This window comes from Antedon bifida, chromosome 1 (assembly GCF_963402885.1).
Source record: "Antedon bifida chromosome 1, ecAntBifi1.1, whole genome shotgun sequence".
Classification (NCBI taxonomy): domain Eukaryota; kingdom Metazoa; phylum Echinodermata; class Crinoidea; order Comatulida; family Antedonidae; genus Antedon; species Antedon bifida.
Genome location: NC_136226.1, coordinates 10,023,363 through 10,047,491, shown reverse-complemented (window position 1 = coordinate 10,047,491; position 24,129 = coordinate 10,023,363). Strand labels below are relative to the sequence as shown.

At 31.6% G+C, this 24,129-nt stretch overlaps 1 protein-coding gene across 2 annotated transcripts; it reads right to left on the bottom strand.

Annotated features, from left to right (window-relative positions):
• Positions 1 to 429: 429 nt before the first annotated feature.
• On the bottom strand, positions 430 to 24,082 carry LOC144841207 (uncharacterized). Of its 2 annotated transcripts, none has more exons than XM_078697469.1 (15): positions 23,904 to 24,082; positions 16,122 to 16,171; positions 15,040 to 15,645; positions 13,019 to 13,294; positions 8,325 to 8,382; positions 7,273 to 7,434; positions 6,560 to 6,747; positions 5,489 to 6,159; positions 5,089 to 5,158; positions 3,390 to 4,480; positions 2,905 to 3,032; positions 2,562 to 2,670; positions 2,111 to 2,383; positions 1,615 to 1,689; positions 430 to 1,280 (listed from the first exon to the last, which is right to left on the bottom strand). In XM_078697469.1, the coding sequence occupies exons 2-15, from the start codon at positions 16,147 to 16,149 to the stop codon at positions 1,185 to 1,187; spliced, it is 3,831 nt and encodes a 1,276-aa protein (XP_078553595.1). In that variant the 5' UTR covers positions 16,150 to 16,171; positions 23,904 to 24,082; the 3' UTR covers positions 430 to 1,184. The 2 variants fall into 2 exon arrangements, with proteins under 2 accessions (XP_078553595.1, XP_078553587.1); XM_078697461.1 differs by having other exon boundaries at positions 16,122 to 16,179; positions 23,913 to 24,082.
• Positions 24,083 to 24,129: the final 47 nt, after the last annotated feature.

The following is a 24,129-nucleotide window of genomic DNA, read 5'->3' as shown; positions in this document are numbered from 1 at the left end:
ATATTTTGTTTGAAGGATTTGCACTTTGTAACAAATTGAATACAATGTTTTCAATATTTTGTTTATACCGTATCCTTCTCCAATGCAAAATGTTATCATAACAATTAATAGGCACTACCATATAGATAAAAATTAACCAGGTAACAATGAACATCCACTACCATAAAGGTAACATTGAATAGCCACTACCATAAAGGTAACATTGAATAGCCACATTGAATAACCACTACCATAAAGGTAACAATGAATAGCCACTACCATAAAGGTAACATTGAATAGCCACTACCATAAAGGTAACAATGAATAGCTACTATCATTAAGATAGCATTGAATAGCCACATTGAATAGCCACTACCATAAAGGTAACATTGAATAGTCACTACCATAAAGGTAACAATGAATAGCCACTATCACTAAGGTAGCATTCAATAGCCACATTGAATAGCCACTACCATAAAGGTAACAATGAATAGTCACTACCATAAAGATAGCATTCAATAGCCACTATCATATAGTGGTAAGATAACTATTATCATGAAGGAACATATATCTAGGTAAAAATGAATTTTCATACCGCTGATACATTAATATCTACTACCATATTTACCTCTACTACCATAGTTACCATTGGTAAATACCACCATAATAGGCAGGGAGGTACTGTATACCTCCCTGATATAGGTACACAGACACCTATATCTAAAACAATGGCTTTTGTATAAACTTTTTAAACTCTTTTATTCAACCGCTTTTTAATGTAGTCTATTTTCTACAGTTTTACAGTGTTTTTAATTTAATTTAGTTTTTAATCACATCTCAATATGCAGTAAATAATATTGCCTTTGGAATGCTATTTAAAAATTATTGTAAACACACTGACTGTGTCAACAAAGCAAAATCATGTTATGGATGTGTTATATTATAACTTGCTATAGTTTACAATATGCTTAGAAATAAAAATTGAATCATTAAAAAACTGAAGCTGTAGGCCTGTTTGAAAAAACAGCTCAAAATAAAACAACATAAAACAAAGTCACAACATCATAAAACAAAGTCACAACATCATAAAACAAAGTCACAACATCATAAAATCAAGTTCAACAATTGACCAAACATTTTCTATTAGGTACAGTATCAATACATATTCACTGACCTTTGACATTATATGTATCACTGTGCTTACATCATGTGACATGAGAGGTGATTTCTGATTGGTTACTATTGCCATCACATGGTATCTGTAGCTGCTGTCTCAAGTTTTCAACTTCAGTCTCTTTAATCTAAAAAATTATTGTCAAACAGTATAGTATATGCAGTATGTACCAATATATTAATTCATGTTTTTATTTATTTTATGTATTTAAGCACATGTAATCCAAGGATTACCAATAGTAAATGAATTACTGTCCAATCAGATAGGTGGTAATCCCCCTTCTCTCATCACATACATTGGAACCATGTAACTCAATCAATGTCAATTGAATGTTTTACTTTTGAAAGCAGTTTTGTAGATTCAGTTGCGTAACAAAATAAATATAACACTATACTAAATATAAAAACAATTGTGGTCAAACTTAAATTATAAAACTACTGAAAAAATTAAAAGTAAAATACCTTAAGTTGTGACCTTAGATTTTCTGTTTCTTCCATGACGTCATTGCGCAATTGTTTTAAAAGGTCATGTTTCATCTAGTGAAAAAGTAAAATTATATCATCATATCAATTTATTTTTAAACATAATTGGTTCAACTGGATTTAATTTTTTTCTTTTCATTTATAATTTGTGATATTTAAATTGCAGATAATGTTCACATTGTCAGCAAAAATCTTCAATAAACTTCAGAAAATTCAAGAATCTAACCAATTGATATAATGAAAACTATAGTGGAATAGATTAAACTTGAACCAAGGATCTAGAGGAAGTAAGCATGTTAAATCTCAATCTACCACTATGTTTAGTTAAAGATTACTGTAAAGCTCTGTCTACACTATCAAACTAGTTTGACAGAAAAAGTGTGATGTGCCCAAATATGGTAGTGATATTTGGGCACATCACATAAAGTTTGATAGTGTAGACAGAGCTTTATTCTTGGAAACATTCTATTTCTACCTCTTGTAATGATGATGCAAACAGCTTCTGAGATGAGTGGCGTAGTCTATCCAGCTCTGACTTCAATTCCATCAGTTGCTGTATAAGCTCAGCTCTTTCAGATGTCCATGGTATTGGGGTTTCTTGGACTACACTTCCATAGGCAATCCAATACTCAACTTCCAAGCTACCTAACGTATCTCTCAATGTCTTCTGTTCCTGGAGGAGAGTTATCATCTGTTTCAGAACTTGAAGATGGTCAAGGGAATTCTGGTATGTGTCTGGAAAATCCTCCTAAAGTAAGATGGCAATTATGAATAAAGGTGGAACTTAGGCTTCCTATCAAGAAGCCCATCAAGAGACCTATTGGAGCTCTCAATTGAGACATAAGGACTGCTATATTTACATATAGTTTTGTGTATGCTACAATAGATTCAACATTTCATGATTACTGAGATAGAGTTTACTATACCTGAGACTCGTTACTGATAGTTTGTGCAAGACCGACCAGCAGTCTTTCAATTGACTCTACCTCTTTCATTACTTGAAGTCGCAAAGTTTTCAGAGATCCCAACTCATACCTACAATTAAAGACAAAGTTAGAATCGTTTATTTTAACTTAAAGTTACTTAATATGCAACTAAAACGATAAAAACAATATCACAAAATTATAATTTGCAGTATATATATTTCATAGGAAACAAATTGCAATCATAAATGTCATCAAACAAAAAGAATACAAACCATTGACAGTGCAAATTCTTAAAAAGAAACAGAAATGGAAAACATCAAAGACACAGATTCATACAACTAACCTTTCTTTCAGTGTTAGATGGCTGTGCACCATTTGATATATCTGGTCTGATAACCCCTCTAGTTCTACCAGCTCTGATTTGTAACCAGTGACAGCTCTATGGAGAAGTAAGATGTCTTGGAGTGCCATCTAAAAACACACAAAATGTTAACAGAAATTGTAATCTAAATTACAAATTGAATTGAATTGTACATCTTTCAGAGTTTAATCTGTAATTTAATTATTCGGTACGCATTAAAATGTATTTTCTCAAAGAGAAACATCACCTTCCACAGTTTGTAGTAATATGGTAAAGCTCTGTCTACACTATCAAATTAGTTGACAAAAAAAGTGTCATGTGTCCGAATATGGTAGTGATATACACAAATATGGTAGTGGTATGACATCATCATGTCCATATATGGGCACACTACATTTTTTTTGTCACATTAAGTTTGATAGTGTAGACAAAGCTTACGATAAAGTATTAAATATTTAACAGTCTACCTGTTGTTTAGCATTAATAATTTCCATCTCATTAATTGGTTGTTGGATGTCACATGAATTCACACAGCCAATGAGTGCATTCAGATCACTACACACTCTGTTATGTTCAACCTCTACATTTGATAACTCTGTATTTGACATTCCTTTACTATAAATATCTGCAGGTAATTCTTCACAGTCAATGCTTGGTGTAACAACACTTAAGCCACGGAAGTCTTTAGCAAGGTAAATTTCACATTTAGAGGTTATCACTGTATTTTTCTTTCCATTACAAATGTCTTTTGAACCATTGTTTTTGATTGAATTTGGTTCTTCGGTGGATATAACATTAGTTGTGGCACCAGATAAATTGTCTTCAATATTGCCATTTTTAAATTGTGGATTTGATGTTAAAATATTGCTTTTCAAAGGAGTGGAAGGCAGTGCAGATGAGGTTAATTGAACACATGCTTCTATGGAAGTCTGGTGATGTGAATTATTGGAAGGCGGATGACATGAATGACTTTGCTGAACATCTATGGAAGAAAGATTAGAATCACATTGTTGAATAGCATTGGAAAATGTTTGAGAATTTGTTCCTTCAAAAGTTGACTCTGCAGAACATGGATTGCTGGTTAGAGAAGGTGCTTCTATTGATGGCAGTTCAGTTGATCTTACATTTGTTGGTAGATCTTCTGGATAATCCAAATATACAGACTTCATCTTCAAAAGAGGAGGTCGTTTGGAATGACCGTTTGGACACTTCTGAACCTCACTGGTACTTTTAAGAGTTTTTAAGATCTCTATAACTGATTTTGGATGATCTTCTGACCACGAAGCCTTTTCTGATGCTTTTGGAAATGTTTCAAGACGACCTCTTTTTTGTGGTGCTGCTTTATGACAGCTATTATCAAATGGACTATCATCTTCAAAACAGTCATCATTTACGAATTCATTTAAATTTGTTTGTACATCAATATCACGAACACAAATAAAATCCTCTTCTCTGCCTTCTACTTGTGGTGATAACCGACTTCCAGTTGTAATATCTACCAAATCATCGGCGAACCCACTACTATCAGATTGTGCACTCCCAGCACGACTCAGTTGACCTGGAATGTGAAATTAAAACTTATTATTAAGAATGTATATTATTTGTAGCAATAATAACCAGGAGTGAGAATATTATAGTAAAATAACATAAAATTAAAATATTAGATACAACAAAATAATAGTAAAATAAATAACTAACAAATTAAAAATACATATTGTGCAAGTGTTTGTCAGAGCAGCCTTAAAGATTGAACTTGTTGGTCAAACTATATTGTGTAAAAATGTATATGTCTATATGTATAAATTCAAAGACAAATTACTGAAAATAGTGACAATTCTGTGGGTATCAGTGGCTGGATCTCAATGTAGATACAAAATAAAATAAGCAAAAAGTATGTATGAGGCCACCTTTAATTACTACTGGCTGAGCCGCATGAGTCCCTGACTTATCAAGTTTATTTGATTGAAAGTGCACTTTAAACTCAAAGAAATACATACCTAAAAATACTACTGATAAAATATGTGTAGTATCAGTATTAGTCAGAATTTCAAAACAGTATGTAATAGATGTGTTTTTAAATAATCAGTATTATCAAGCCTACTGTTTGGAATTCAATACTGTTTATAATTAGACCAGGTGCATTCATAATGTGAAGCGACAACTAACCTTTTGAAGCATTTAATAATCTCTCAAGATTTTGCCGTTCATCTTCCATCATTTCAGAAGCAGTTGACACCTAGAAAAAGTGATTAAACTTTACATTAATAACAAAATGGTTCTTTCTCCTCCATCACGTTTTAAGTATATATAATCACAAACTTCATATCCAAATATAAAAATAAAATATAATGGAATCTTAAGCTCTATCAAACTTTATGTGACAAAAAAATGTGATGTGCCCATATATGGGAACGATGACATCATATCACTATCATATTTGGGCACATCACACTTGTTTGATAGTGTAGACAGAGCATTAGTGTTTCCATCAAAAAGATACTCATGGTGAATTGACACAACAATGTAGAACAATAGTTCTTCAAATCAAAATTAAAATTGACAATACCTCTTCAAACTCAAATGATTCCTGAGGTGTATTACTTAACAAATATCCTGGTATCCTCCTTAAATGATCTTTTGTCTCTTTAACACAAGGAATCTCTTCCACATTATTAGCAACGTGATCTTTTTGCAGAGAGTCTTCCGGTTTATCACTTGTTCGTGTTACTAAAGTGCCTGCTGATGACCCTCCTTCCAATGTGCTAGAGGAACTCTTTTTGGATGCAATAGATCCTTCTGAATCTTCTCTGACTGGTGGAAGAGGCAACCGGTGATGTGTTACTTTAGATTCTTCTTCATGGATTTCAGAAACTGATTCATTTTTTTTTACTGTTTCCTCTGGGAAATGATCTACAATGGTATCAGATGAGCTTGTGACAATATCTTCAACAACTTCACAGGAATTTAACTGAATTTTGGAGTCTTTTATATCATTATTTTCAGCAACAACAACATGGTCTTTTTGTATACCACTAACAACAGTATTAGTCTCTTTTACTGTAGCCATATCCTTGTCATCTGGATTTACTTTGACTGTTTTGTTAAGCCACTTATTCCAGGCATTAGCAACACTCTTTTTCCTTCGTTTCTCCGTTAACTCTGACCTAGCTTGTCCTTCACGAGCACGTTGCAGTATTCCAAATATACTCCTAAATCCACCTCCAATATTCAAATCATCTGCAAAAAAAAAAGTAATTCTAATTTTTGACTGAAGAAACAAATTGTGTGTTACTTGTACATTCCTTTAGTGACCAATTCTCAATACTGTATCTAAATTTTTCCAGTATCAAATTCAAATTCTCTAATACAACATCTCATGTTTATCACAGGTGGTGCCTGTACCATGGAAGGTTAATTTAAGGTTAGTGTCGATGATACAGGCATCACATGTGGAAAGATACAGTACTGAGAACCAGCTGAATTCAGAATACTATAGTATTTCATACACTAGATTATTATTGTCACAGGCATACATATAGTATTCACTTTTTGTGTACAGTGTATTCGGTACTAATACACGTTAAATACATACTAAGAATGAGATATTCACATGTTTTACAATGTAGAATTAACTTACTACAGCTTCTTATTTCTTCTTCATGACAGTTATTTATAAATTGACCAATGTTCATTCCACGAGCTTTAGACGGTTTTGAGTAGAACCTTGTTGGTACGCGGTCAACAGTTTCTTGTTCCTTTGATCCAAAACCAAGATCTAACAAAATCTCTTCTGGGTCATCTCTGTTCATCAATATTTCTTCTAAACTGTTAGGAATAATACAAAATATTTGTTTTGCACGAAACAATGAGGGGGTATTCCATAAATTGAATACAAGAATTGATTCATACCATTTATAATGTTAAAATTCTAGATATGTTTTTATATCTTAGGAGCCCAAACTGTAGGCCCATGGAACTATTATTATTATTATAGTTCCATGGTAGGCCTAATGTTTAGTTATCATATTTATAAAGGTTAATCTCCTATAGGTCAAAGGCTTTGTTTAAATATTAACATATTTATCAGTCACACTGTCTACTTGTCCAAAGTTGAACTACAGTACCACTTATATAGTTTTGATCTACAATTCGTCTCCCCTTTTGATGTTGAATTGAACCAAGTTGCTTGTGTCAACCAGATTTAACATGAAAATAGTAATAATGTTGTGCACTGACATAGTTTATAATACTGAAATTGTAATGTTCAATATAAAAAGGGATCAAAATCAATGCCAGAAAATGTTGAAATAATTCAATGAGTGACCAACACTATAATAAACATTATGTTACCTGCTTTGGGAACGACTACTGTTAACAGACATTTCAGAAGATTGGCTGTTGCCCATTTGAAGTAGTCGATGACGTCTGGTGACCGGTGACTGTCCATGCTCTTCACGAAAATGGGACGCCATCATGATAAGATCCGCGTTTGATGGCCTATGTACAGTTTTTCTAAAAAAACAAAAATATGGTTATCATTTCAAAGAGAAATAGAAATACTGTATTTGTTTATTTTATCATACAGTAATTCCTTTTTTGTTTTATATTACATATACTATTTTTTTCAGAATACAGTAGGCTTACTGTATTGTTGTAGGGCCTATAGGCCAAATGTATGCATATATTGTTGTCTATACTATTATACAAACAAATATATGTTCATGTATTCAGTTTACTGTACTGTTATGGACACAGCTAAACATCTAAGTAAAAATACAGATAAGTAAAGAAAGGTGTTAAATGTATACTTAAAATAAAATTATATTAAATATATACCTGTATGAAGTAAACATATCTTTAGTACTTCAAAGCAAATGAAGTAACTGTTACTTAAAATTATGTTCCTATCTGTTGAAAATGAGATGATAGTGATAAAAAGCCACTAGCAACAGTACTTTATACCTTATTGTATACTGTAGTATTTCAAAGGTTGAAATGGTGCGTTACACGATTGACAGGATATGGGACAAATAATAGGGGAAAGACAATTAAAAAAGAATATGAATGAATGCTTTTTATACCGACTGAAAAGGGCTTAGAGTGTAGACCTTGGAATACTTGTTGAATTGTTGACAACTTCAACCAGAGTAATGGAGACAATTTCCATCAGGTGTATAATATGTGAACAATTAATTTGTAGTGCATGATTTAATATTAAATAAAACTTCTAAAACCAAAAAAATAGTTCCCTTTCTTGTATCTAGATTAACTCTACCAACACATGAGAATGAAATCATTGCTTTTATTTTTATATATGTTTAAATTTTTTATAATGCTTACATTACAATGCATACACAAGATACGGAAACTTCTTGTGGAATGGACGACAGTAACAATCTTACCTGAAACCATTTCCGATATCTTTAATAGGAGGCGTCTTAGCTTCTTTTTGTTGTTGCTCTAGAAAAAGAAAAGAATAAAATTCAATAAAAATAGATCAGAAAATATTTAAATACACTGAAATATAGACAAAGTAATAAATAAACACACAAATTAAATAACACATACAATTAATTAGACAAACAAAATTAGGATTCCTTTACTAAAATTTAGAAATCCAAAGTTTCACTATATTTTAACAAAATCCTATTGAACTGAAATTGAAACAACAGCAGTTAAAATGTAAGAATGTTTAACTAAACATACTGTAGGACTGCATGGTATGTGAAGTGAATAATTCCATCAATTTTATCACACCAACAATAATTTTTATCATAATGTAAAGCACTAGACTATAGGTCATTTGATATCAAAATTACCCAACGCTAATCTAGAAAATGAGAAATTAAATTAATATAAACACCTACTAATACCTGTTTACACTATAAAATGTCAGGGCATTTGCGTATCAATCCATGTTTACACAGATGAAATGTCAGTTTTAAAATAAAATACACAGCTAGTACTGTAAAGATACCTAAGTGTGAACTGTCTTTGCTTGGTTGTTGTGAATGATCTTGCAAAAAACCTTGTTGTATTATGTGGACAAAAGGCAGTCAGTATAATCCTGTCCTGCCAGATATCGTTCTTTTAAAATCTCAAAATCAAACATTTGTGGTACAGTATTATTGTTTGATTTAATATTCATGAGTCATACAATATGGTAACCATGTATATTGATATCAATCATAAAAATTCATAACGTGTATTAATGGCAAATTACCACTTTAACTGCTGATTGCCATCAAAATTAGCAAGTGTAATGACATATACAAGTGTAATGGGAATTCTTTAAGTAAGAAGTTCTAGCATAAAAAATGTATGTTTAGTTATGTATTACAGTACTGTATAACACCTGAGAATAGTCTTGCTATTTGATTGGTTAATTTCATATCATTTGCTGTTCAGTATTAGTTCTATGGCACGGTAAAAGTTCTATAATACAGTAATCCTATTACACAGCAATTATTTTGTAAATATTATATAATTTTGTCCAATTAAGTCATAAACACCTATCTGTTATACTTCACAGTTAAAATCGTAGCACTATTATTTTGCATGGCCTAGTCTTGACACTGATTAAAGATAGAAGCAGCGAATAAATTGAAATTACAGTAAATGTTCAGGACTTATGGCTTATTTAATTTGGCACTGGCTCATCAAAGAGAACAGTCAATTTTTAGTCGCACTCTACAGCTCACTAAGTCGGTCGGTTGGTCGGTAAACACTAACTTGAGCACGCGACTGCAGCCATGTATATGGCCTTGTTCAATGTATCTGATAATCATTCATTATCAGCAATATGTCATTCAGTACACACAAAGTTTTTAAGATTTCCATGGGTTTCAGCAAAGTTCCTACATAGTACTGCGTGAGCAATACTGTATAGAAAGGGTCGTACATAGAGGATGCCCTCCTCAAAAATTAGTGGATACAGCAGGTCCCCAACCTCCTACTGTATAATTATACAATAATCACTACATAGCAAATACTGTTGAGAAGACTTAAACTAAACAAACCTGTAGTATCAAAGAAGACTTGTCTGACCTACTGTAGCAGCATACTATAGGCCATAAGCATACAGTTAGTTATGATTTAATTCAATCAAAGCTCAAAACTGAGTTAAATAATTCAACTTTACTGTTATGATTCTCTTGTGTATTAAGGTATGTTGGAGTATAACGATTGTTAGAAAATATGTAAATAAGGTATTATTATGATCCACAGTATATAAATATAAAAGTGTTTTTTTTTTTTGAGGATCATAGAATTTCAGAGAATAGTATTCACAAAACCTAGAAAATGACAATAGGTTGTTCTCATATGGATTAAATTAATTCAAAACGTGAAAAGTGTCATTGCTTCCTTTTGTTTCCGTCAGAACCAGGATGTTAGCCCAACCATTGAATACGAAAAATACAACAGTACATATTGAACTGTGCCTAAACATCCTACAATATCAAACATCTACTGTATTAGGAAATATTTCACAATATACCTCTAGTATGGTATAGTAAGTTTAAAAAAATCCTGGTTCTCCACATCTACAGTAATTTTCCAGGACGGCAAAACCAATAGGCCTATGCATTTTAAAGACTTTTGATCTACTACAAAATTACAGTGCAGTTTAAAGGGAGTGCACTCCAGTGGTGGCCCTCAGAAAATGAATAAACTACCATCACTAGATCCTTTTCATTCCATTGGGACATACGCCACACTCTTGTGGTTTCTGTAACAAAGTACAGTTATAATGGATGGATGATAATAGCTCAAACTGAACACCAGGATCTGTACTCATTCACTGGTTTTAAGTTTACACGATTCAGACGTGTACATTAAAATACACTTGTGCTACCAACAGAACTACAGTAGAGTAGTACAATACCTTTAACTGTGCCTTAACTGTTGTATGGTTTTCAGTGCCTCTGTCTTAACCACTCGACTTGACCATCATTATGGTATTAATACTCTAATTATATATCGAGTATGACTCCTACAACTAATACATTTACAAAGTATACATGCAGTTTACTTACTTTATCATTTTCTAAGCCTTTCTAGTATAAACATATGTTGTCTTTGGTTGCTGTACATTGACCATGCCTGATTAATACTAAACTATTTAAGAGCACATTTATATACAAAATTATGACCTAAAATCTGTTGACGTTACATATTAAAACTTATCAGGTTGTTTACCTTATCAGGTAATTAATAATCTAAATATAGATCTTTATTGAAATTCTAATTAAAGATCTACCATGCTTATGTAGATAAAATCACATGGGGTCCAAATTTAAAAGAAACAATGTACAATACATATTTTTAGACTTTTTCTGTTATTGCACTATGAACATGTGTTTACATAGGGTCAATTAAATAGGGTCAATTAATGTCCTGATTAATACAATATTAAAAACTATGTAACTGTTGTATCTATAACTTGAAAAGCTCAGAAAATAGAGTTGAATTTAATCTATCCTCGAGAAAACAGAACATACGCCATGAACTCTTTTTGTTAAGACAATAAACAGTCCTTTTAAACTGTAGGTATAGAAAAGATATTGTACACTCAAATTTAAAACTACAGTATACAGTACTTTTGTGAAAAACCTACCTTAAATTGAACAGTGACAACAAATTTGAAATAGTTGATTTTATCTTTTTCCGCTGTAAATTGGAAGAGCAGGTAAGAGCAACGGAGGTGTAGAGGCAGTCACATGTATTTTATGGGTTTACACGTCCCAGAGTATTAAACGGTTTTTGTTGTTTCTACCAAATGCATATAGCAATGAAATCTTAACATTGAACAGCCTCAAAGACTTTTTCCCCTTGACGTAAGCAACACACTACGAGGCGAGTAGTTTCAAAACATAACATTTTATTCTCTAAATAGTGCGTTATACATCACACTAGCTAAATTTGAAATTCAATACATTAATGCTTGTACAATTAAGCTATTAATATTCAGATCTCTTCATTACTCATGTAAGTACCTATGCTTAAAGGTGCTTGAAAGGTTCTACTATTTGCAATAAAATAATAAATGTCAGAATAATTTGTTAAAAACAACAGAATTAATCAATTAGAGGCTGTCAGCGACAGAACTCCCACAAAAACTGTAGTAGCATTGTAGCAATGACATGATAGTAATAGGCTGCTGTATAATTGAATATAATAGCTATGTTTGACAGAAAAATGTAACAAACATACAGTATTATGCATACTGTAGCCTACAGTAATAATAATTTGCACCTGACAGAACATACCCGAAAGAACAAAGTAAAAAGGCAGTAAAGAAGTTATTTGTGTGTAGGCTTACTGATGGATGCACTATTTCACTCCTACTTTATATTAGGGCCATTTACACAGGTACAGGTGCTTTCACCGTTAACATTAATGGGTAGCTTTTCTGGGTATTTATATATAAATACTGAACAGGCTCATAATTGTTGACTGTACAGTACTTTGACAGTGTGAGAAAACTAATGTTATTTACATCTTCAATTAAATTCCATACACTTAAATTTATCCTTGAGAAACTTCAGTGTAAGACTGTGATTCAATGGCGATAGAGTACAATTTTATTATTGAATGACATTTTTACAACATAAACACAATTTATCTAGAGGGCTCACTTTTCTGTTTATTATTAAAAGTTTCCTTTAAAAAGCAAATACACTTGACCAAATTTCAAACCCCACTTTTCCAGCACATATAGAACAGGTAGAACTCCTCCTTTGGAACACCCTTTAATCATGGGACAGCTTGATGGGAGACTTTTCGCATCAATACATGTTTTAACACTAGCAGGACTAGCCAACTATTCAAGGGACACTCGTATAAGGGAACACTTTCCTAGGTTCTAATGGTGTCCCCTAAATTACACAAACCAACAGTGGTGTTTGTAGTCTATGAGCGCTGCTTTACAACTGGATAAACCAACAATAAGCCTCTCTCTCCGAAGAGAGGAATACATTACGAAAAGAAGAACTTTAAAAAATAAATGGGGTTTGTACAAATAGGGTACTGTACAACAATTATCAACCGCAGTAAAATGTGTAAATGCAGTTAAACATCAATTTCAAAATCTTACCCGACTCAAAGCTCTTTGCAGATCTCGTCAGTTTCTGGTGGTTTTTAGACCGTTGTTCTTGGTCTGCTGCCAAATCCACATCTTCTGGTTCTGTATCGAGTGAATCTCTACTCTTTTGTGTAGCTTCAGAACCATCTTTCGATGTTTGATTGACAGGTAGAAAAGACAATGCTTCATTATCATCTTCATCTGCAACTGGCGGTCTTTCTATTGAGTTCACCCACTGCTGGATGCTTCTTGTTAATGCCTTCCTTCGTGCAGCATAAGAACTATTCTCTGCAAGAAAAATGTTTTTAATCAAGTTCATGTAACATTTGTGGTAGAGTCATGTATAACCTAATAATACCAGGGTCCTGGGTTCAAGGCCTGTAAGATGTTATTGTTAGGATGAAAAAAAACCAAACAACTCCACTCTCAAACACTTAAGACTATTAATGGAATTTTCCCTAAAAACAATAATACAACTTGTCATTGTTTAGTAGGAAAACAGTCAATCCCTTTTTTATTCCTTAAAATTTAGAATGAAAATTAGCCTACCAGAAAACTAGGTGGAGGACCAGAATTTCAATCTATAATTTATTACAGTACATTACTTCCTCATTTACATACAACAACCTGTCCTATTGGTATAATAATAAGTACTCTAGGCGTTGTTTTTGTTTGTTTTTTGTCAAGACATTTTAAGGCAGTTTATTTATTATAATTATTTATCAAATGCCTCACAATCATTATTTTAACTCAAAAAGTTTGGTGGTTATCTAACAATTACAGTACTTCATTGAAACTTCACATTTACAATAAATGAAAAAAAGCATTATCATTATGTTTGCTGCCCTCTACATTCTATTACAAATTACTTATTATTTTATACAAAAAAAACGGCTTCTTCTTCAATTGTTTTATGTTTCTACACACTTGATTTATTTAATCCCTTTTGGAAATAACTGCAATTGCAGGTTTCCTTGAAATCACAGTTCAGTTTGAAACAATATATATTGTTTATTTAGTCACTATGGAATAAATGCCTTTATAGCAGCATATAGTACCTGTATATTTGTAACAATACAGTAGATCAAAAGTATACCATAACAAAGTGTGACGTGGATGAATATTCCACATTTTCTTAGTAATTATTAGTAACTGTTGATGATTAACATCTTGTAGTTTTTGTTCAACAACTACACTATAGAAATATATCTTAGAGACTTCAGTTTTTCAGTTCAATTTACACTGAATGTGATATACAGTTTTGTTTAGCAAAAGTCAATCAACACTCATATAGTAGGAAATATAATCTTCACCCTCTTCCTGTTACTGTACAGTATAATCACATATTAAATGTGAATTCACAGATATCATTACTGTATAATAACCAGTATATTAGTTTCTTCTTTCGTCTATGGAAACTGGTATTCAAGTACAGAATACGAAAGTGTCTATGAAATACTGTAGATCTATAGAATATCCACTCAGTGACTCTATTTCCAATTATAAATGGCACATGCTAATCACCTAAATGGAATATAGCTATTATTTTAGCATTTTTAAATAGTCAACTTATTGACTATAGTCGTAATAAGATGGTTAACATTTGATCCGATTGCTTTTTAAAGTATTACATTAGTAATTACGTACGTGAAATACATAAAAATCTACATAATTTAATAAAGTAATTTATTCAATAAATTAACTCATGAATGTGAAAGCTGAGAAAACCATATCTATAAGGTTTAAATCTCTCATGGATTATAGTCCTGAAGACAGATAACTAGACTTAAATCTGGAGGTATAATGTACATATCTGGCTTGGGTATACCCGATGCACAGCACCTCAGCACCTGTTGTGCACGATAAAATGAGCTCCGTTTGGTGAGAGCTTCACACAGAAGGATGCTGCTGTATGGGTTGTCCACAACAGTGCACAATTTAGCCCAGTTGAAAGACACATATGTTACTCCCCTCCCCACCCTCCCTTCCCTCACATATACAACTAAATGCAAACAAATTAAAGTTTTACTTACCTTGTGTACTCAAAGACCTTTTCAGTTGAGAATGTACTTTTTTGGAAACTACCCTAAAAGAATCGGATGAGGAGCTTCTCATGATTGGTGATTTTGGAGACTGTACTGGTCTGGATTTTGGGATCTTCTCAAAGTCAAAACTGTGAAATTCTTTTACCGCTGGTGAATCAACTGGTTGTTGAGAGTCTGAACCTTTCTCTTCGAAATCGAACGATGATTCTTTGATGTCGGATAATCCTAACGAGTAGTTTGCAAAGCCGCTACGACGAGTCGCTTTCTTACTAGCTTCAACCTCGATCATATTTCGGTTTATTAGGTATTGATTACTGCCCCCAAGGCCAGAGGGTAACTCCCACGCGGTCGGACTATTATGTGGTTCTGATGACAGGTCAGAATCAAGGGTTATATTCGAATCTGTTCTGAGCAGTTCTCTTGGTGGTGGAGGTCGTCTATGCTTCTGAGTATTACGGGTGTCCTGTAAGTTGGATTCCAATTCATCTATTGTGAATCTGATAACTCTGTTTGACCCAGTATCCTTGCCTTTGTTAGACTCCTTATCAAGGAAATCATTACTTCTTTTTTCTTCGATGTCTTTTCCAATAATTTCTATGTAAATAATACAAATTTCAAATAAACATTTATGAATACAATATGACTAAAACACAAAATAATTCACATTTATTAAATTAAATTTTACTTTTGTAGTCTCATCCAAAAGACTTATTACCACTTTAATAGTTTTTGAATGTAAAGTGAACAAACTGGGCCTGTAAGTTTATCCCACTAATAAATACCAATAATGGTTTAAATGTGATATAACTCTGATATAACTCAAATATGTTTCATCCAATGAAACTATCAGTATACTCCCATCTGGGGTATATCAGATAAGACCAGAGTATTGTTTTGAATGCAGATCAAGCCAAACCCCTGATGTAAAAATCTGATAGAGGAAAGAGAAAGTAAACATAGCTACTTCTGTATTATCACATACAGACTGTATTGTTATGTAATAACATGTTATGAAATTACAATCTGTAATGTTTTTCCATTTACTTATCGATGAAATCTGATAAACTTACGAGATGTTTGAGAATTCCATTCTGTCATGCCAATGATGTGTTAAGCAAATCTATTTTTCTGAAGAAAAAAAAATAAAACATTTCATTTACTGTACTGACTTAATAAAAATGTAAATTTAATAAAAGTAGCGAAGCTGTAGCTTGGTGGTTAACATGCCCTGCCTTCAAATCCCAAGGTTCTGGTTCAATCCTGACCTAGTGCCAGGGTTGCAATTTACGACTCTTTCAACTCCACTCCCTAAGCCTCAAATGAGACTTTATAAGCATGATACATTATAAAATAGTTAATCCATCCTGTGATTGGCGAGTCTGTACTCGCTGTTGGGTGTGTATGAAAAAAAGTTTTAAAAAAATGTATACTTTAATGAAAGCTACAGTATTACTGTACCATGATGGAGATGACAATGATGAAACAAAGTGTCACCCTTAATCGGGATATCCAGTTAATGGAGGTTAGGCCAATTAGTGTATAAACATATTGCCTCTTGTTTGTATCTTGGGGAAAGTATCCCATTACAGTAATAAGGCTGCCCAAAGGAGGTGTTTTAAACTCATAAATAAGAAAACAAGGATATAAAGATAAGATCATTTTTGTTAGATTCCAATGCAAGTTTGCAAACATTTTAGATGGCAGACAAATAATGTAGTATTAGGCAGTGATCAAGATGGAAATCTGCCTATGTCAACTATTTATCCGTCTCAGATATTAGTTTCCTGTCAACATAGAAAAAAAGGTACAATATTGGCTCTAGACTTGCGACATCAAAATATGATTATAGAGTATAGTACATAGTGTGTTTTAAGTAATCCAATTTCCTATCAAATTTGAATTCTCTTCCGAAATAAATCTCTATGGGATTCAGCCTCACGATGTTTACTATGTCAAGTCTGCATATACCCAAGTAGATGCACAATTCCATAGTAATCGGATTCAACAGGAAAAATTTAACAAAATGAAAATAAGCCTAGGAAACAGATGATATGAAATGGTATTATGAAGTCAACCTTCTATTAAATCATTATTAAACTGATTTTTTAATGGAAAATAACTTTTTATTATTTTATAATTCACAATGTTAGCTATTGGATTTTCTGATAGTTGTTGATAAAGTCAATCCTCACAAATTGATAAGATTAATTATTTATTAAACTGTGATAATTCCTCATAGGATTAGGAAGGGGACTGAGAGATACAATGTACAGATCCATGCTACAGTATACAATTAAAGTCAAGTCAAGTAAATTTATTGTCATTTGTAACATATAAAAACATTTACATTGAAATGAATTTGAACGGTTTCAATTCAAGATTATTAGACAATTATAACTCATTAATATTTATAAAACAAAATCTGACACCTATTCATTGTGAAATACTTATTTAAGTGACAACAAATTGCAGCCTTCTTGACCTCTGTAGCACTGTCTTGCTATTAATGAAACTTGCTTATGTTTGGTTTAAAATTAAAGTCAACAATATTTCTTATATGCTCTTGTTTTACTTCCATAGCATTCTTCATCATCACTAATGCTGAACGTCTCGCAACATAGCGTACTTAAGATGATTATTTGTCGTTTCATTATCTAATGGCTTATATTCAGGTAGTTTTGGCAGGGAAGAACTCTTCCCTTGTTTTTTTAAATAATGCTGACTATAATTGACCTAGGTTTATACTTTACTCTGCACTTGGCTAGACAAAGTTTCTACTTCTAATATGATTTGATATTTCTAAATTCCTAATGCATATCAAGAAGACAGGTCAAGGATAAGTGTTTGCAAATGTTAATTCTACATTTTCAATCAGGAAGAAAAAACGAGAGCGAAATATTACAATTAATGAAATCAGCTAATTATATAACTGTAATATACTTATTATGTAATTTTTATCATTAGCTTGTGTTACTTTTGTTTTCTAAGTTTAATGAGTATATACAGTACCTTATATAGAGATCTGTCTGAAATCAATTTATACATATCTTTATAAGGAAATGTAGTATTGCCATGTATTTTGAAAATATCTTAAGAAATCTCACTGGGAATTGTTTTCCAATCATTAGTTCTGAAAGAAAGCCAAACAGCTGTACAAATGAACCTATTTAACCTAACAAATGACGTCTCACACCACAAAATTAGATGCTTGGTGCCACACTGTACAATTACTGTATAATTCTTCTAAAAAGATACAGTTGTTTATTAATATAAACAAGATTCAGATAAAAAGTTAAATTGAGGCCTACAAGTTGTTCACAGACAAACAAACAAAACAGGGATGAAAACATAACATTCCTACTAGTACTACAGACTTAAGTAGAGGTAATAATAATAATTGTAAACTAGAATTTAATTCGTCACTTTGACGAATTATAGGTGATCATTTTTATCATTTTAATGAAATTAACATTTTTTAAACATGCACGTACGTTAACATACGATCGTAAAAAGCTGATGTACGCCATCCTATGACATGATGCATATACACTTATAGTGCTGAGTTGTACCTATTATGTGTCATATACAATATATACAGTATATACTGTATATCTATATACAGTGTAGCATAGGTAAAATTACGGGACCCACATCATGTTCAAATTTGTTGGTATGATGGAATTATCAAAATAAACTCGAAGATGACAATTTCGAAAGATAATGAATTGAGCAAATAAATATAAGGATTGGAAGAGAATTTGATACGTAGAAGCGCAATGCGCGCTCATTGAAATTTGTATAACTTCGACTAAAGAAATCTAAAAACTACGTTTTAACTTCAACTGGCCATATGATAACATCACAACATCCGATAGGCTTAATTTTTATATGAATTCATATCTACATTTCAACAGCTTTCATAATAAGTTATAATCTTCAAGGTCACCTTTAATTCTGAAGAGCTATTAGATATTCAAATGTATGGTGTATCTAAAATTACACGACCTATGTTATTCAAGTTTTTACGCGTGATGACGTCATCAAAATAAAAATGTTTACAACCCATGAGAAAGATAATCAATTGAGCAAGCACATTCTAAAATTTTTGCGAAAATCGGGCTCAAATAACGGAGATGTGCTCTATTGAATGTGATAACCCACACAAAAAGATAAAAATTACTAATTTTTAAATTCAAGTGGCCATTTGATGAAGTCATTCCATTTTGTACGTCTAATGTGTACATGAATATGTATCTACAACCCAATGGCTTCCCGAATAAGTTTAAAAAATTAGGGGTCACCTGCCATTCTGAAGATTTATATTCATTTTAAAAAGGCCTTATTTTTCACCATTTTCAGCACTTTGATGCAATTAATTTGCGCATTTTGTCATTTTTAACCTGCTCGTATAGCGTTATTTTCAGTTGGAACTGACTCAAATTTGGTGAATGTACTAAGGCTGGTGAGTAGAATGCGATTTGTATAAAAAAATTGCATTTTTTACGCTTTGTAAGTATCGCGCGCGCAAAATATTTTTTTTGCGCAGTAATTTTTTTAAACACGCAAATGGCCTAATTCATGCTCTAAATTGATCAAAACTTAATTTTGAGCGTTTTAAATTTTTAACGCGCGATATCACGCGCATGAACCTACGTGCGCGTGCGTTTTTATTTGCTAATATTTTTACCCTTGATCTGAAGTTTACGTGTAGTGAATTTCATTAATATGTGATAATGAATTATGGAGATATGATTGATAATGTGATTTCGCAAAATGGCGTATAAATGTCGTCACGGATGAGTGATCACGCTGGAAAGCTTATTAGGATTAAGTTATATTATTTGAAAGATATTCTGAAATTTTTGTAATCATTGACATTAAACTTTTTGAGATAATTGTTACACAAAATAGTGTACAGAAACAATAAAAAGAAAGAAAAAAATAATAAAGATTTTATACAATAACAATAGGTGATCATTTTATTCTAAATGATCACCTAATAAAAACAGTACATTGCAAAAACACACCCATAATTTCCGGTTTTTAATTTCCTGAATGTGAAAAACATGATACCAGAAATGCCTTACACACATAAAAAGTGGAAAACTATTTCTAAAGTATGTAACATATATTCATATTCTTTAACTCCACTCTAGTTTAAATATTTCCCTTCATATTAAATAATAATTCAACAGACATTCCTGTAAAATTAATTTATAAACAATGAAGATATGAAATCTGTGAAAACGAGAAAAAGTCGCCCCAATATTATTACAAAACAGATTCCGAAGATGAACATACTGTACAGTATATTGATACAGTAATGCAACAGTACAGCAATCAACGCAATCAAGTGTTTATACTGCATAGTACAGTACAGGATTAAAAACAGAATAAGCGAGTAAAGTACATGTATTTATAAAACAGAAATAAAATACTGTATGTACTGTACGTAACAGCTTGTCCTTGAAAATGATCTCTAAAATTAATTTTTCCTTAATTAAAATAAATTCCCTTGAAAGTGTGAATTACATTTCCAGGTCAACAACCTACAGTACTGAATGTAACTGTACATCCTTGAAATCTGTAAGACAATTCAGCATTTAATTTCTATAATATTCTTTATCATATTATTTAATTTACATCATAATATGTCTAGGGACTAGAATGCATGCATAATAATAATATACAAATAATAAATGTTTACTTTATGCAATGGTTGGAATATTTCATAGGTTGAAAGATGTACTGTAATGTTTATTGTTTTATTATTAACGAGGCTTTATTATGAATATGGATATTTTTTTAATCTAAAATTAATTTTCTTTTGCAAAACCATTTACTTTCTTGTAGTTTCAATAAAAATAATTATTACAATTAACCAGGAAAACTACTGAAATAGGAAGGGAACATGTTTTACTTCAACTTTTATTGCCAAAAAAAAGAAATATATATATAAATAAATAAAATAACAGCAGAAAACTTGGTTACTTCATTGTTTTAATCACTACAAATATAAACACAAGAGGCAAAGAACATTAATTCTAAACCGCCCGGTGATATACTGAAATTTAATTAATTAATTTGAAACGATAAAGATGAGGAAATCTGTGAGAATGAGAAAAAGTCGTATATATATATTTAAAGAAACAAATTACAGCATATGTATGTATGTATACCCTCCCACTGTGAACCCAACTGTAACCGTCCATTTCTGATATCACAGTACTGACGTAGGTTTAAAATACTGACCATACCATATCAACCAGGATACTACAAACGATAAGTAAAGGCAGTGGATTAAAACAGATTAATGACCAGTTCAAAATGTAAATAATCTGTGGCATTTGACACAGAAATCTGTGTATTTTGTATAGAATGCGTCAGTTAGTAGTAGTAGCAGCTATAATATGCATGTGAAAGTCCCAACAAAAATGCACAGAAACTTTGGCTTTCAGAGTACATAGTAATACTAGAAAGTAATTGGAACCTTGGAATTCTGATTTTAGGGAGTAAAGAGTTTGCATTTCGTAGAATCAGACATCGATAGAGTTGATAGCATGGATAACCTTTCAGTTTTTTAACAAATTGCAGGCCTATATTCCTATTTTGGGATTTCTTTATCCAAAATGTACAGTACATTAATACATCACAGGACTCTATACCATTTTATAATTTAAACAGCTGTTATACATGTGCACACAGGTACTATATTGCTGCAAATCTTGCGAGTCATGTACAGTAGTAGAGGGCTAATAGAGTGTATTCAAAATAAGATCTATTTAACCTATATTTGCCTTTCATATCCCGTCCATGATTTTTCGTGAAAACGACTATCATGGTACTAATAAACTTACATAATTAAATACCATGAATCAGCGAGGTTTGGGGAAGAAATACAAAATACAAAATATCTTTTTTAGTTTTCTTTCAGTCCAAATGTGGAAGTCTATAAACCAGTTTACATACTTGTTTTGTTATTCCTTTTAAGTACTTTTAAGTCTGCACTTTTTAAATGGCCCCATGATTCAACAAAAAATTGAAGATATAATTAAAATGTAAATGTTGTGGTTTTTACAGTACATTGGCCATGATTTAACAAAAATGTATTTTTTTCAATGGAACAAACTTTTAATAGATATGGGAAAGTATAAATGAGAGGTATTGTAGAACCATAGGAAACAATAGACCATTTGTACGGAAATAACAACTTAACTTGACTTTAAAATGCCAAATTTTGTTTAACATCAATGTAAAAGTCACACACAAGAAAGAAAGTTTAATACCAAACAGGATTAATAGACAAAGTCCAGGTATTATATTGGTACAAAACAAATAAAGAATAGTGGTGGGTGTAACATCAACTGGGTCTTTCTAATCAATAGATTATTATATTATAATATCAAGTAAAGTTCAAAAACTGTTACCTCTGCCCTTTTTTTATGTTTGTCTGTACTATACCTATGTCTCAGTTTTTATCGGAACCTTACCAAACTTTGTCTCCATACATACAGTAAATTACAACTCAGTTTTGGCGTAACAGAATTACAATTATTTTACCATTTACATTACTTAAGAAATATTTATTACACAACTAAAAATTAAAAAAAAAATTAATTAATCTTCTCTGAATAAAAAAACAAACTAAAAATCAGTCTAACTATCATGTAATGTTGTGCTGGATAATTAATTTAAACATCTTTTTTAGACGCATTATTAATTATAAGCAATATAAGCTCACTGCTTTACTAAAATGTATCATACATCTCTATACAGTGTATTTTAATAATCTAACATCGCTAATTAATAGAGCATAAAGAGATCAAGGTTATTCTTTTGTATATAATATTATACACTTTAGAACGCCTTTTCAACGATTAACAACAAGTTTTTGTAATAACAAAAAGTATACTGTACATGCATTCCACCACATAATTATATTATAGTATAGATTAATAAAACTAGACACGCTACCAAATTAATTACTTTTTTGTATCATTAGTTCTATAGAAACAGGAGGGAATACAGATGTATTCAGTTTACATTGGCACGGCTGGGTTATTGAAGACTTGTACTATATTTATGTTCTTTTATTTCGTTTATTAAGTCTAGAAAATGTCATGAATTAATGTTTATTAACCCATTTTGTAAAAGGTTAAACTCGACAAGATAAATCTTTATCTTTTAACCTCCTATTACAATTAGGCTGATTATGATACAAATTATCTAAATACTTTTTATATTTGAGCAATAGAAGTGATTGAAATCATTTTTGTTTGCATCATGCAATATTGTACAGTTAGAAACCATGCTGGGATAAGGTGATAAGGTGACAGACTGAGGACAATAAATATACATAGGCTATAAAATAAGGAGAGAACTTCATTTGGTGGTCAGGTCTCTCCACCCTAGTGTATACATGTTTATAATGTATTTCAAAATAGATTTTAAATAAATTTAAAAGATTAAGAAGGTCAGCTAGCGTTCACAACTTCCAACAACAACTGTACTACTGTGTGACAAATTGTCCAGGTCTTACTTTTAATATTATTATATTTAAAAATTAGGACCAAATCGGTAAACTTTTTAATTTTTTAACAAGACATTATACATTATATTTCGAAGATGTGGTGCCACGATACGGCATTGGCGTCGATTATAATAAGTCTTGTACAAACTAACGCCTTTAAAACAAATATATAAATGTCTGATAATAAGCCCACATACGTGTTATCACTTTATAAAAACTTTATCCCGGAGATGGCTTGCCTGTGGCCTTGAAGTTCAAAACAACTAGCTAGACTTACTTCTAGGGCCAGGCCTACACACACACAGCTAAAAAGAAAAACAACTTTGCTTACAATATCCTGTAATTGTGCTGTAATTCGTGACACTATTCGCTTTCTAGGCAAACCTCTGATTCCTCTTATTTAGTTGAACTCAATTTATAAATATGCGATACTGCAGTAAATAAAAACTTAATCATAAACCTGTTGCTGCTATAAAATGTTCGTGGTAGTTAAGTTGTTGAGTTGAGTAAGTACTCATTACTCCCTCTATCGGTCACTCACATATTCT